Source organism: Diplotaxodon limnothrissa, linkage group LG3, assembly GCF_057381915.1.
Source record: "Diplotaxodon limnothrissa isolate DT_005_m linkage group LG3, D_limnothrissa_male_GT1.1, whole genome shotgun sequence".
Lineage (NCBI taxonomy): Eukaryota > Metazoa > Chordata > Actinopteri > Cichliformes > Cichlidae > Diplotaxodon > Diplotaxodon limnothrissa.
The window spans coordinates 48,927,856-48,941,853 of record NC_140598.1 but is presented as its reverse complement, the minus strand read 5'-3'; the positions used below and the strand labels follow the sequence as shown (position 1 = coordinate 48,941,853).

The 13,998-nt window shown below is 40.4% G+C and overlaps 1 protein-coding gene across 1 annotated transcript; it reads left to right on the top strand.

Moving 5' to 3' along the window:
* The first annotated feature begins 341 nt into the window (after positions 1-341).
* f13a1b (coagulation factor XIII, A1 polypeptide b) lies at positions 342-12,302 on the top strand. Its single transcript, XM_085350780.1, has 15 exons — positions 342-401; positions 4,203-4,427; positions 5,450-5,638; positions 7,261-7,509; positions 7,621-7,739; positions 7,818-7,925; positions 8,012-8,186; positions 8,729-8,867; positions 9,169-9,272; positions 9,446-9,534; positions 9,699-9,852; positions 10,486-10,761; positions 10,965-11,125; positions 11,813-11,949; positions 12,143-12,302. Exons 2-15 carry the CDS (start codon positions 4,241-4,243, stop codon positions 12,282-12,284), a joined length of 2,229 nt encoding a protein of 742 aa, XP_085206906.1. The 5' UTR covers positions 342-401; positions 4,203-4,240; the 3' UTR covers positions 12,285-12,302.
* The last annotated feature ends 1,696 nt before the right edge of the window (positions 12,303-13,998 follow it).

Here is a 13,998-nt window from a genome sequence, read left to right as displayed (position 1 = left end):
TAAGTGCAGGTTTATTCATGTGAGTCCTCAAATATCTCAAACCAGAAACTTAGTCAGTGACTTTATGTGCCTGAGCCGCATCCATCTGTGGGTTGTATGAAGATGGTACATTCCACATCCTGTTTCTAAGCTGGACAGCACAGTTACACGTCTTTCTCTGCAGATGTCTCACACACACACACACACACACACACACACACACACACACACACACACACACACACACACACACACACGCTTTTCCTTCCTTCAGTGGGGTATATAAGGAGAAGCAGAAGACTCCTGCATGGGGCAGCAGCAGACCGACTCCAACAAACAACAGCTTTCCTCTACAACTTCAGCTGAGGTGTGTCTGTGTCCGCTCCACATTTTGAGCTCTTTCCATATACGAAGATTGACTGGTAAGTAACAGCTTTGGTGAAACTATTTTACTACACTAAAATTCCTTTGCAATTTGGCAAATGTTTGTTTATAACTTCCAGATGTGAAGAAATGTATTTCCATCTGAGAGTCATTTAAGAACTGTTGTTGTGCAATCACAACAACTCTGAGTGTGTCTAACGAAGCTTCTAGCACATCACTATATGCCCTATCATCACTCTTACTGATACACTTTGTTGCATTTTAATTTAGTTATGTTTAGTGGGTCACATTTTCACATTTTCCACCAAATTAACTAAATGTAATAACCAAGTGGTTATAACCTGAACATTATCAGTGGGCAGTAACTGTGAGAAAATGACCAGAGTTATTAATATATGTGCAAATGAAAAAACTATAACCAGAGGTTAATCACTAACTATGCACATGCTGCGTCTACAAACCCTTTAATGCATCCCAGACTTAGTCTGCTTAAATAAAGGCTTTAACGAGAGTCTTTGGCTCTTTTCAGGGTTTTATTGTTTTACCTGCAGGGTTTTTTTTTTCTGTGTCAGCAGTTGCCCCAAAAACACTGAAAAAAACAAACACATTAAGCACTCCAGTGTTATTCGAAAACAGAGAAGTAGTGTTGTAAAGTAACAAAACAGGTTTAATTATGATTACAGCTATTCAGTTTATGACAGTTTTGCAGATTCACTTCAGCATTCACAGTGTCATACTTTATCCAATCCACTAACTTTTTGAGTTAGGTTAATTGTGTCCTTTTTGCTTTAATATATTCATTTGGTGGGTATTATTACTCTCCCAAGTTAATATTTTACTAAATATGACCGTATAATAGCTCAGCTGCAAAAAGAGAAAAGGTAATGACCACTGTGGTGACTAATCAAACTGCTGGATTCAAACTTGGCCCTAGGTGTGAATAAACCAAAAGGATGCAAACAGACACAGTTGGTGTACTCAGTGACTCATTAAATCCACAAAACAAGAAACAGGACAAAAATGACATCAACCCTTCAGCCCAGATGGGGGTTACCAAAACCCTGCTTGCAACAGGCAGAGTGGGCTGCCACTGCCGTGCAGGAAGGCGTGCAGCTAGTGCCATAAAGATTACATAAGTATAGGAAAGGCTGATTTAAGCATTATATACACAAGTGCTGCTTTCATAAGATGCTTGCAGGGTGCACACTATGTGGAGTCTGTGGTAAAAACACCTGGCTCAGAGTAAAACCCACTGTTGTATAATGTGGGGGTGTGTGCTGGATGACTCATCATACAGCACAGTGAGCGCTCTGTTTTCACCTGAACCACCAGTGGCACAGATTGCCTCATTGGGATGCCTTGGAAAGACAGAGTGATGCAAAGTATCATTAAGCCCAATATAGCCTACACAATTTGAAATATCCCATGCATTATGGCACAAAACGTAATGTGGGAGGACCTCTTGGAGTGGGCATGCTGGTTGAACCTTTCATCCCCAGTAAGAGGAAATACATGTCAAACAGCTCTGCTAAGTTATACCTCTGTTTGTTTTTTTGCCTTTACTCAAGTCTCAAGTCTAAAAGCAAGGCTCTTAGCAACAGTAGTTGCATGATTAAGCCAAAAACAACCCGAAGCCTCGAGGGCGTGAGGGGTGTGACTTTGACATTAAATGGATTCAAAAGGTCAAACATGCAAGTTATCTCTTTATGCATCATAAAGCATAAAGCACAACCTGATATTCCAATTCATCCTCATCACAGTTCTTACTCTGATGACTTAACCTCTCCAAGCAAAGAGTAATTTACTGGGAACTTCCAGGTGAGCCGGTGGATATCCAATCAAATAATTCCTATCCTGGCCACCATCTATTGTTTATGAATGCAGGTCATTTTAAAAAGCTAACAAAAGGCACATTATCATCAGACAACAACCACTGCATTTGAGATTGGAGTTCAGCAAATGCAATCCTCATTTTACTCACTGTTTACCAGCATGCAAAAAAGCCTGCTCTGATGTGATTGGCTAATAAAACACAGACCACAAGTGGCTGCTGAGAGAAACCACACATTTCCAGTAATGAAAAGCTTCTCCTTTGTCCTTAGATTATGTATGTGAATGCAAAGAGTAGCAAGCTTACCACCATAATCAGAGAGCTTACATTGTCAAAAACAATGGGCGTCCCAGGGGGGCTCAACCCACCAGCTCTTTGGTTGAAACAGAAACAGGCTGAACTACGGGGCTGCAGAGTGTGCTGTGTCTTCCTGTCTAATGGGCCTCTATTTGCTCTTAAGTTATAGAAGCTGTATCTTTACATCTTTTCTCTCATTATTGATTAAACAGCCAGGCTCTGTTAATCCACAGCTTTATTTCCTGAGTTTTTGTATGAAGGTTTTGATATCTGAACTAAGAGTGACTACACTGCTAAAGCAGGAAACTCTCATGAGTGGGCTCAAACCACAAAGGTAGCAGCCGAATGTGCTGACCTATTACCAAAGAAACAACCGCAGTTTGAAAACACTGAGGTCACAGTGTGGCTCACTATTAGCACCACGAAGACACCTCTATACGTGGATTAACCATGAATTAAAAGCAAAAAGTTATCGATTTTCACCAGTGGCATTGTGCTTTATGTCACAACCTTTATGTAATCTGACCCGATGTTAGCAAAAAACAACTTTGAACAAATACAGACTGTTCCCTTTTCTATAAACTCAAACAGACTCAACCTTTTGACCACCAGTGACAGATATGACTGGCTCAGTAAGTTAGAATATGTAAGATATGGATATAAAATGCCCCAAACCACCTAAAGATTCAGATTTAAAAGTAAAAAAATATATAAATATCACAGTAATAAAAGCATGCAGTTACATTTCAAACATTTGGGGAAAAAACTACTGCCACTGTATAACATACAATCACTGGTACTACTAGTAGTAATAACACATACCCCCATTTTTAAATCTCCTCGTAATGATTTCAGGAGCTTTGCTTTTGTTTTCTGCCACAGCTCAGCTTCATGTACCTTTATCACCTACAATGTGTTGTCTGTCTTTCAAAACACTTTGCAAACTGACATGTGAATAAAGTCTATTGATATTATTGCCAAACTAAGTAATCTTACTTCAGTAAACACACTGAAGTAAGATTCTTTGTGGTTTCCATTCATGACTGGAATAAGTCCTTTTCTTTTAGACATGATAAATGCTCTGTGCTGAAGCTTATGTCATTTTTTCCACGTTCTGTAACCACAAAAACAAACATTATTTGTGGAGTGAAAATAAATCATAAAACACTAAAATTGTCTTTCATGACCAGGAGCTTGCAGGAATGGGAGTGACTATAAACCAAGTCTCTATCCAAGCCACAAACACACATGCAAGCCATGTGTGACATAAAAGATATAACCCGAAAAGTATTTATCGAGGCATGTGGAAGGTTTGGTTACACCCCAACTTCATCTTAGCGTGTGATCTTTTTGGACTTTAATCTATCTATATATGTATGAAAATCTTTCCCCAATTTTCCAGAGGTGGAAGGCAGATCAATTTGAAAACAGGCCTTTAGGAGCTTGACAGATGAATTGGAAAGAAAATAATTTTACCAACAGTAAATAAAACAAGATGGTTGTTGTTGTTGATGGTAATGGTGTCGGTCTTTAATTCTGTTATGGAGGTGAGCACATTCTTCTTCACTTTCTTTATGTTCTTACAGATTCTGCTTCAGTCTGTGGCATGTGCCCAGATTTGGACTTGTTTAAAGTTGCATGACACTGACTCTACTATTTCACCCAGCATTGCTAATAATTTAGTATTCACACATCCTCTCTTCCCTCCTAGTTCCTGTCTGAAATCACCCACCCTGAGCAATCACTATCATGTCTGATGAAGCTACCATCGCGGCTCCTTCTCCTGCTCCTCCCGCTCCCACTGGACCTCCTCCCAAAGTGACAAACCGTGGCCGCGCCGCAGCTCCTGCTGCCAGCGCCAACTCTGAGACAAGCGACATCCCCGAGTATGAGTACTTTATTCAACCAGGCCCCAGGGGATACCCTCCTCTGACAGGTGAAGGAGGAATTTCATGTTTATGTATGTGATACGTTTCTTGAAAATATGCATGCATTGAAGTGAGAAAAAAGTTCAGTAAACCCAAAGGGGAAGACGCTTGTCAGATCATGTAAAGAACTGGACGAGTCTGTTCTTCTCGACAGTAAGCTGTTATTTATAGAAAATTTAAAAAAAAAAGTTATTTGATGACACAGTGGGTCTTCTGTGGAGAAGATAAAGCCCCTTTCCTGTCAGTTTCCAGTACATTTTACGCATGACTGACACATGAATGACGTCCAAAGGGGATAAATTCTGCTCACTTCCTGCTGCATGTCACTGCACTGCAGTCTGAATTACCGTCAAAGAGCTGCACACACAGAGATATCCAGATGTAACAGGAATTTATGAAAGCAATGACTGGAATTACATCAGTAAACAACCGCAAATGAACAGTCGATTGAATTTCCCTATTGGCGCAACACTTATGTTTTTAATAAGGAGAGAACAGTTCAGACTGTGTTCCCAAAAGATAGCTTTTCATCACATAAACTGTTGACTACGACCATCCAAAGGCTTTCTGTGGGAGGCAAAGCACAAAATAAGAGTGACCTTTTCAATGCCGAGAGCAGGACTGGGGAACCACTGAAGTGTAATATTAAGCCAGAGAAATAACCAAGTTAAAGTTTTCAGATAAGGTCATTTGAGGACTTTCAGCTCAGCCGTCCCCACTGCAAGTGAATAAGCTTGATAAAGTTTTGAACTTTTGAAGAACATACTGGGTTCTGAATATCATGTAGGTCAGAAATAATAAAAAAAAAAAAATACGTTTTTCTAGAAAATACAGTTTTTTTCTGGAAGCATGATCAGCAGCATCTGATATCCACTTTCTCTACAGATGCTTCTCTTCATTTTCTGTCACTCATCTGATTTCCTCCAAAGTGGGGCGATCACTGTCCTCTTGTGGTAGGAGACAAAAAAAAGAAACATTGAGAATTTATGCATCCTGTGTCTTCTCTCTTTGTTTCTCCCTGTCTGTTCAGAATATCTGGACATCAGTGAGGTGGACATGATGAAAAGGCCCGATGAGAGCAACAAGATAGCTCATCACACCGCGCTGTACCACTCTGACTATCTAATCGTGCGCAGAGGACAAGAGTTCCAGGTCAAGATCACCTTCAGTCGTCCCTACAAACCTGCTGAAGATAAGTTCGCTTTGGAGTTTGTCATCGGTGAGTTAAATCCACTAAGTACTACTCTTATCTGTGGTCCCCATGGAGCAGGTGGTAACGTAGTTTTAAAGTAAACAACTAAGGGCTTAAAGGTACTTTTTGTAATTACCCTTTACAGTATTTAACTAAAAACACTACCAGGGGACAAAATTTTACCAGATAGATGTGTTGCAATGCAAGAAACTTGATTCAGATGCAGATCAGATTCACTTTTTAGGATTTCCTTACCTGGATTATTTGGCATGCATCAAGCCGGGGTGTCGACATTTTCACATCTGTGCTTCTCTTCAAGTTTTAATTTTTCTTTTCAACCAGCCTGATCTGTTTCTCTCCTAGTGAGGCCTTAAATTTCTTCCAGGCCACTGTGACAAATAAAAATTCAAGGTGTTCTTAAATGAAGATTTCACTGATTCGCTCCACTATCTAGTGGTACAAAGTGGTATTACATGCAAAAGTCAACACGTCTCTGTCGCCGAACTGCAGAGCCCCCCCTTCGGATGATCTGATATCCTCGTGTTGGTGTTGTTCCCAGACCATCATGAAAATGTTGTTCCAGGTTCAACATTGCAAGTGACCAATCACATTGTTGTGACGTTATTCCTTTGCGCGCCAAGCCATTCGTGCATTTATGAAATTCCAATGTTGCAAGGACAATATTAATTCTGCTTACTGTTTATTAAAGGGTTACGGTTAGGGTTAGGGTCAGGGTCCGTTGATCGGCGGACAGAGGCGGTTTCACGCAGCTTAAGTACAGTTTTTTGTTTTACGCCGGTTTTTCCCGAAGTCGCAAAGGTATGACGTCACAACATTCTGATTGGTCACTTGCAATGTTGATCCTGGAACAACATTTAGTATGATGATCTGGGAAAAACAACAACACGAGGATATCAGATCAACCGAGCTCCTTCAGTGACAGACTGCTGCATCCTAGACTCATGAAGGAGCGTTTCCACACGTTCTTTCTCCCTGCAGCTGTCAGACTGTACAATCAAAACTGCTCCCACCAAACACAGATGTTTACATCAGCGCTGTAATTTTATCAACCGATTCACACTACAACCTGGGTTTGCCTCTTATCTGTATTTAATTTTATTTAATTTTAATAACGGTACAATACTCTGTTTTTTGGTAACTATAGTCCTTGATGTAAATATATAAAAAATTGTGTATGTTTCTATTCTGTGTCCTGTTTGTTTGTATATGTGTCTTTCTTGCTGCTGTTACAACCAAATTTCCCCTTGTGGGACAATTAAAGGATTGTTCTATTTCTATTCTTGGTGCTACCTCAGTTTTGCATCCTGTTAATAATGTTAGTTAAGTTTGGAGTATTTCTAAATAGTTTTAGACAAAAGGCTTTATGTGTCTTTGACCCAACACAGCTGATTTAAATGGCTACATTACCTCCTCAACATGTCTTGAAGTTCTCCCGAGGCCTGGTAATGAACTAATCATTTGATTCAGGTGGGTTGACCCAGGGGGGATATCTAAAAAAAAGAGTACAGTTTCTTATTATTATTATTGCTTTAGGAACAATCAGAGCAGACCTGCATAAACATAAATCACCAGAATATATTTACTTAAAGGTGATGATGTAAATGTGCTGATGTTTGCTGCTCCCTCAGGCTCCAGCCCTCAGTTCAGCAAGGGCACCTACGTCCCTGTCTTCCCCACAAAGCAGCGTCAGACCACTTGGGAAGGCCGCATCACAAACACCTCTGACAACGTGGTCACCATGGCCATCACCCCAGCAGCAAACTGCATTGTGGGGAAGTACCAGATGTACGTTGCCGTGGTGACACCTTATGGCATCCGCAGGACCAGGAAGGAAAGCACCAGGGACATGTACATCCTCTTCAATCCCTGGGTGGCAGGTGTGCTGTGTTGTTTTCTTTTTTTATGTGTATGTCTTTGAAAGTCTGAACTGTAACATCCCAGTTTGGCTTTCGTCCTACTCAAGCACCCCACATGTTGTCTTCCCTCAGAGGATGCTGTGTTCCTGGATGATGAGACGGAGAGGCAGGAGTGTGTGATGACCGAGATGGGGATCATCTATCACGGCTCCTATGATGACATTGCTGAGAGGGACTGGAACTATGGACAGGTAGGAGAAAACAAGACTGAGGCACTTCAGGGCTTATCAGTTAAGTCTTGTGACTGACCTGAGGGTTTTTATGCCTAGTTCAACTATGGAATCCTGGATTCCTGTTTGTACATCATGGACCGGGCTGAAATGCCCATCACCAACAGAGGAGACCCCATCAAGATCGTCAGAGTAGCCTCTGCCATGGTGAGAGCAATGCTAATATGAGTGCTGCTTTCCCGTACCCTGTGTTTAATCAGTGAATATCTAAAGCCTTGTCTTTTTCCTTGCAGCTGAACTCTCGGGATGATGAAGGCGTTTTGGTGGGGAACTGGAGTGGTGACTACACCTATGGAGTGGCACCCACTTCCTGGACCGGCAGCACGGACATCCTGCTCACCTACAACAGCAGCAAGATGCCTGTCTGCTACGCTCAGTGCTGGGTGTACGCTGCTGTTTTCAACACCTGTGAGAGCTTTACTGGATCTAAGTAGCTCAAAAATGACTCTCCATTTCAAACTATTTATTTATTTATAAGAACTCTGTGGGGAAAAACAAATCTGTTAAGGAAGGTTCAGCATAAGATATATATATATATATATATATATATATATATATACAGCATAATGGCCACTACTCAGTGACTGCTCTGGTTGGAAAAAGAAAAGGGAAAGCCCTTTGGCTCCCTTCATCTTTGACCTCACGAAAAATGTCCATAATGAGTTTATGGTCTCTAGTTCCTTTAGATTCTCAGTCAGGTCCAACCCTGTCTTGGTATGTCTGATTTTATTAAAATACAAAAATATAGACTAAGATAACTGCCAAAATCCTCAGTTTGGGGGTTTAAACATGATGTCTGCTCATCATTGGTTGATGTCACAGTGGGTGCCTTTTACATACAGTCTCCTTTGACTCTGCACCAGCTCACTCAGTTTAGAACCACATTTCTTAAGCTCTTGACTCCCGCCCTTGTTTTTGATTTGACTGTAAGTTCTGCCTCTGCATTTCAGTCTTACGCTGTCTGGGCATCCCATCTCGGGTCGTCACCAACTACTACTCAGCTCACGACAACGATGGAAACTTGAAGACTGACATAATCATGGATGAAAACGGCAAGATTGATCGAAACAGAACCAGGGACTCCATCTGGTACTGAAACTTTCCATTTAACAGATATCCTGAGATTTCTTTACTTGCCTTGGTCTACATGTTTTGCACTCCTGTTGGTAGGTGTCTGTTAACACACTTCAAATGGTAGTACTCAGAATCAGACTTTTTTGTTCTCCAGAGAATTGCAACAAAATTTACTGAGAAATAAATTTACAGTATTCTCGTAGGAGCACCAGATAATCAAGATTAAGTAATTGATTCTGAAAATATACCTAAATTAAATTATTAGATACAAACTAAACTGGATTATATATTTACCACTGTTTCTTTTTTTTGTCAGGAACTATCACTGCTGGAACGAGTGCTACATGTCCAGACCTGACCTCCCTCCTGGCTTTGGGGGCTGGCAGGTTGTGGATGCAACACCACAGGAGACCAGTGATGGTGAGCAAAAATTTAGCAAAAATTTAGTAATAAGGTTAGGGAATTCTATAATCTCCTCCCTTGGTTTTCCCAATGCTGTAGGGTTAGGTCAAAGCAATGTAAAAGGAGAGGCAAATGTTTTCTGTGCTTTGAGTCACACTGATTTTTTGATTTTTCCTTTGTAATCCATAAAGGCATGTACAGATGTGGACCTGCGTCAGTCCAGGCCATCAAGCACGGACAGATTTGCTTCCCATTTGACGCTGCGTTCGTGTTTGCCGAGGTGAATGCCTTTGAATTACTCTCTTTCTAGAATTACTGAGAATGTGTTTGTATTTAATGACGTCGCTCGCTGGTTGTTGTGTTTTATGACCAATAACCAGGCAGTTTGATGACAGAAGGCACACAGTATTTGTTTTTACAGTGCCTATTTCTTTCCTTCTACAGATTAACAGTGATGTGGTGTTTCATTCCCGGAGGAAAGATGGGACCATGGAGCCAGTCAGAGTGAACCGAACTCACGTAGGCCGCCTGGTTCTGACCAAATCTCCAGGAGATGTGACCCGCCGCGACATTACAGATCAATACAAATTTGCTGAAGGTCAGGGACTACATCGAACACAAATGTCAGTGTTTCAGGAAGCAGCAGATCTGTTTTCTGTGCTGGAGCCTGAGCTCAGAATGCCACAGTAAATGAAGGAGCAGCTTTAAAATGTGCAAAATGAATGCAGTCACCTTGACATCATGAAATAATGAAAAAAAGAAAAGAAAATGGAAACACTTGAGCAGAAACACACTGTTAGGCTTCATTTTTACAGTGATGGATTACCCTGCTCCGCCAGTCTCTAAGTCAGTGTTTAAATCCTTGGAGCTGAAATGCCAGGTGGCAAGTTCAAACGGGAGAACAGCTCATTGTTGGCACTCTTGAATGCTGTCGGGCATCATGAACTCCAATACGGTTGCCAGATTAGGCAGTGTTTTTAGGAAAACACTGTGAATTTGAGTTATTTTCATTTGGAAATCAGCTCCATTTGGCATCGTGCTGTATTGTTTTTATCCACAGTTGGTACTCTGGACTAAAAGACTCCTGGTGCTTCATTTATCACAAACTGGGCAAAGATTAGACGATTCTGAGACAAGACCATTTTAAAAATGCAAAGCAAATAAAAAAGGACGTCAGAATTTATTCTGTTAATATACAAACACACTAATGTTTTTCAAATGCCCAACACAGGCAGCACAGAGGAGCGGACAGTCCTGGAAAAAGCAGAGGAGTACGGCTGCAAACGAGAGAAGTCCAGCCCTCCCGCGGCTGATGTGGACGTGGTCCTGCCCAACCTGGAGATCAGCGTGGGTGACAACTTTGAGCTGAACGTGGAGTTCGAAAACAAGAGCGATGAGCGCCGCACTGTGGACGCCTACATCAGCGGGAGTGTGGTGTATTATACTGGAGTTGCCAGCACCGAATTCCTGTTCCTGACCCCCAGGGTGGTGATTGAACCCAAAATGAGTGAGTCAGGTGTACGGCATGGAAATGAAGAGGCATAGTCATGAAACCACAGATGATTACCAAATGTAGACAACTGTTTCAGTGTAATCCTGAGTTATGGACAAATGTCTGCCTCGATGAGTATTTAATCTTTTATCTTATCTCTAACTTTGATTTAAGGAAATATACACACATCAAAGTAGAAATATTTTTATATTTAACAGATAAGAAGGAGGTGGCAATTGTGGAGTCGAAGAAATATATGAAGCGTCTGGTGGAACAAGCTAACCTCCACTTCATTGTTACGGGGAAGATCAGAGAGACCGGTCTAATCATCACCGCAATGAAAGTCGTCACCCTGCGCAACCCCAAACTCATCATCGAGGTCTGAAATGATTCCTTGTGGTGGCCCCCGAGAGATCAAACACATTGCGTCTTAAGGAAACGCTAGCAAATAGAAAAATGCTGGAAAAGCACACAAACACAATGGAAATTGAATAAAAAACAACAGAAGCAAAACAAGGAAATACCACAAAATCCAAAAATAAATAAATAAATAAATAAAATCACAAAACAAAATGAAGTGTTTCACCATTATGTGATGGAACAGCTGTGAAAGTGACAAGCTAACAGTAAACGGCTAATAGCAAACATATGACTCGTGTGGTTAAAACACACGATACCTGTATCCTTTCTTTCCTCTCGACAATGATGAACCCTCTGCTTCTTTTAAGTGAGCCTCAGTGTAACACTGCACGTTTCTTCACTGCTGCAGTTCGTCCGTCATTTTATCTTGTCCCTAGAAACACTTTGTTTCACAATTTATTTATTTTTTGTCCTTAGAGTTTTTTTTTCTATTTCTGATGTGTTTTGTGTGCTTTTGCAGCATTTTTCTCTTTGCTGGTGTTTCTTCAGTTGCAGTGTGCATCCTCACATTAAAGACAAACCTGGTTCCACTTGGGCAGTTTACTTTGCTTTTATTACATGTTTGATGTCCTATCCAGCAACTGTTTATCATATACAAAGTTGGATTTTGGGGGTAGATTTTTTACATTTCCTGTGTGTACTTCAGGTGTCTGGTAGAGGCAAAGTGAGTGAAGAGATGATAGCAACTGTGGAGTTCACAAACCCCTTCAGCTTCAACCTGGAGAACGTCTACATTCGCATGGAAGGACCTGGGATGATGGAGCCAAAGTCCAGGTATTACAGGTGAGTGATCATGAACAACTGTTTGTATAAAATATTTCCACATAAAACCAAAAACTGGTTTCAGTTTCATCTTATTCCTTTGGATGAGATTTTATAACCTCCAAATAGTAGCAAAAGGAAAAAAAACAAAACACCTATTTCAAAGGATTCTGCGTCTTGCTTTAATATTTTTGACGTGTTTGTCTTTTCTCAGGTTGGTCATAGGAGGCTCTTCTCTGACCTGGACTGAGTATTTCACTCCGCAGAGGGCCGGGACAAGCAGGGTGATCGCCACTCTGGACTGTCCTGCTCTCCGGCAGGTCCAAGGCCAGGCGTCTGTCACCATCAACCCCTGAGAATTGCTACGTTCACAAACGCCCAGCATTATTTAGCCTCAGTTATTCTTTTACCACATATAGGCCTATATCATTGTTATGCAACTACAGTTTTTCAGCTACATAGCTTCAGCATTGCTGATATTGTTTTCAAATGCTGCACAGATAGTAGTCAAATTAATAGCTAGCTGCTAAATGGCTTATATTTTATATAATATAATCCGGTTGTTAAGTGATGACGTGACAAATCCTACTTCCGTGCCTAAAGTAGTCTGCGTTTAATATGGCTTTTGTGTTGTTAACATGTTTAATGTTTTGTATTTTCTTCTATTTAATCTCAAAAAGCTCCTAAAACAGTCAGTGATCACTGTTGACCTCCCTCGGCTTTTATTACCGCTAATCATTTATTTAAGCTCAGTTTTTAAAACCTTAGGATGTAACTACAGCCCAGCCCATGCAGCAGTATATGAATGACTAACCTCGTATTGTGGATGGATTATCTCAGTTGTTGTCCTGGCTGAAGTTTGGTCCTTTTACAGCATCCTGCCATGCGATTACATTTGTTCCTGACCACCGAGAACACTCACGTTAACTTTTATCGAGTGGAAAAAAAGTTAGCTTGTTTACATTATGCTAACATAGCTGTGTCGCTAGCGGTCACGTAGCACATCATTATATACCAGCTAGCCAAACTTCAGTAACCCTACAAACGTCACTGCTGTTTAGTTTTCTGTCTTCATTTATGCTGGAAGTGATAACAGAGCTGTACGTTTTAATTTGTTTCCAAAACCCCACAGTCAGGACATGCTATATTGTATTTAGATAGAAGCTAGCGAGCTAACTTCCTGCTAACTTCTAACTCCGTTAAATGTCATAAATTCCGTTTTCATGGATGCCTGGATGTTAAACTCAATTGTTACACCTGGTAGAGCAGAACGCTGATCATTTTATTAAAGATGAAAGAGTTTAGACAGTTTTTCAACTCTCAGTAATGCCATAGTGATCGTTTGATATATGGACCTGCAGCAGAGTTTAGGCCCAGACACGGCTAGTGACGTCAGACTTAACGAACGGATATATATAACAGATTCAGTTTTGTAGTAAATGAACTCCAAAGGAAACATATAGAGCCCTTTTCTTGTAAAACACATTTAGCTGTGGACAAAAATGCCACAGACAAGAAAGATTATCATCCCACTGGAGCTTTTCTCTCTTCACTCATGTTTTTAACTCTCATTTTAACAAAGTTAACTTTTTTAACTCTTCTACCAGATGGTTTACTATGTTTAACAGTTACTTGATTATGAATTCAAATATTTTTTAGATGTTGTTTGCATAATGTCACCACAATTCAAATGAAATGTCACAGTTTACGAATGGACCAGGCAATCATACAGTAAATCTTTATTAGAGTATTGTGACATGTTCTTGGACTAATTAGATGTGATTCAAAGTGCTTTACACTTTACAAAGTGAAGATGTAAGATGCAAATGTCAACCAAATCAAAGATTAAAAACTGCATGATTGTGTAACATGTTTCCAGTGTTTATGTACACATATGTAACTTTTCTAATTCAGTGACAGGTCAATAATTAAGCTTAAAATCAGACATAATTCTATAATTCAAACTCGAAATCTCACTGTATATAACTGTAGTGTGAAATGTGCATATTAGTTTTATTATTTTTCTTTTTGGATTTTTCAGACACCTTTGTTTGTAAACAGTGGAAAAAA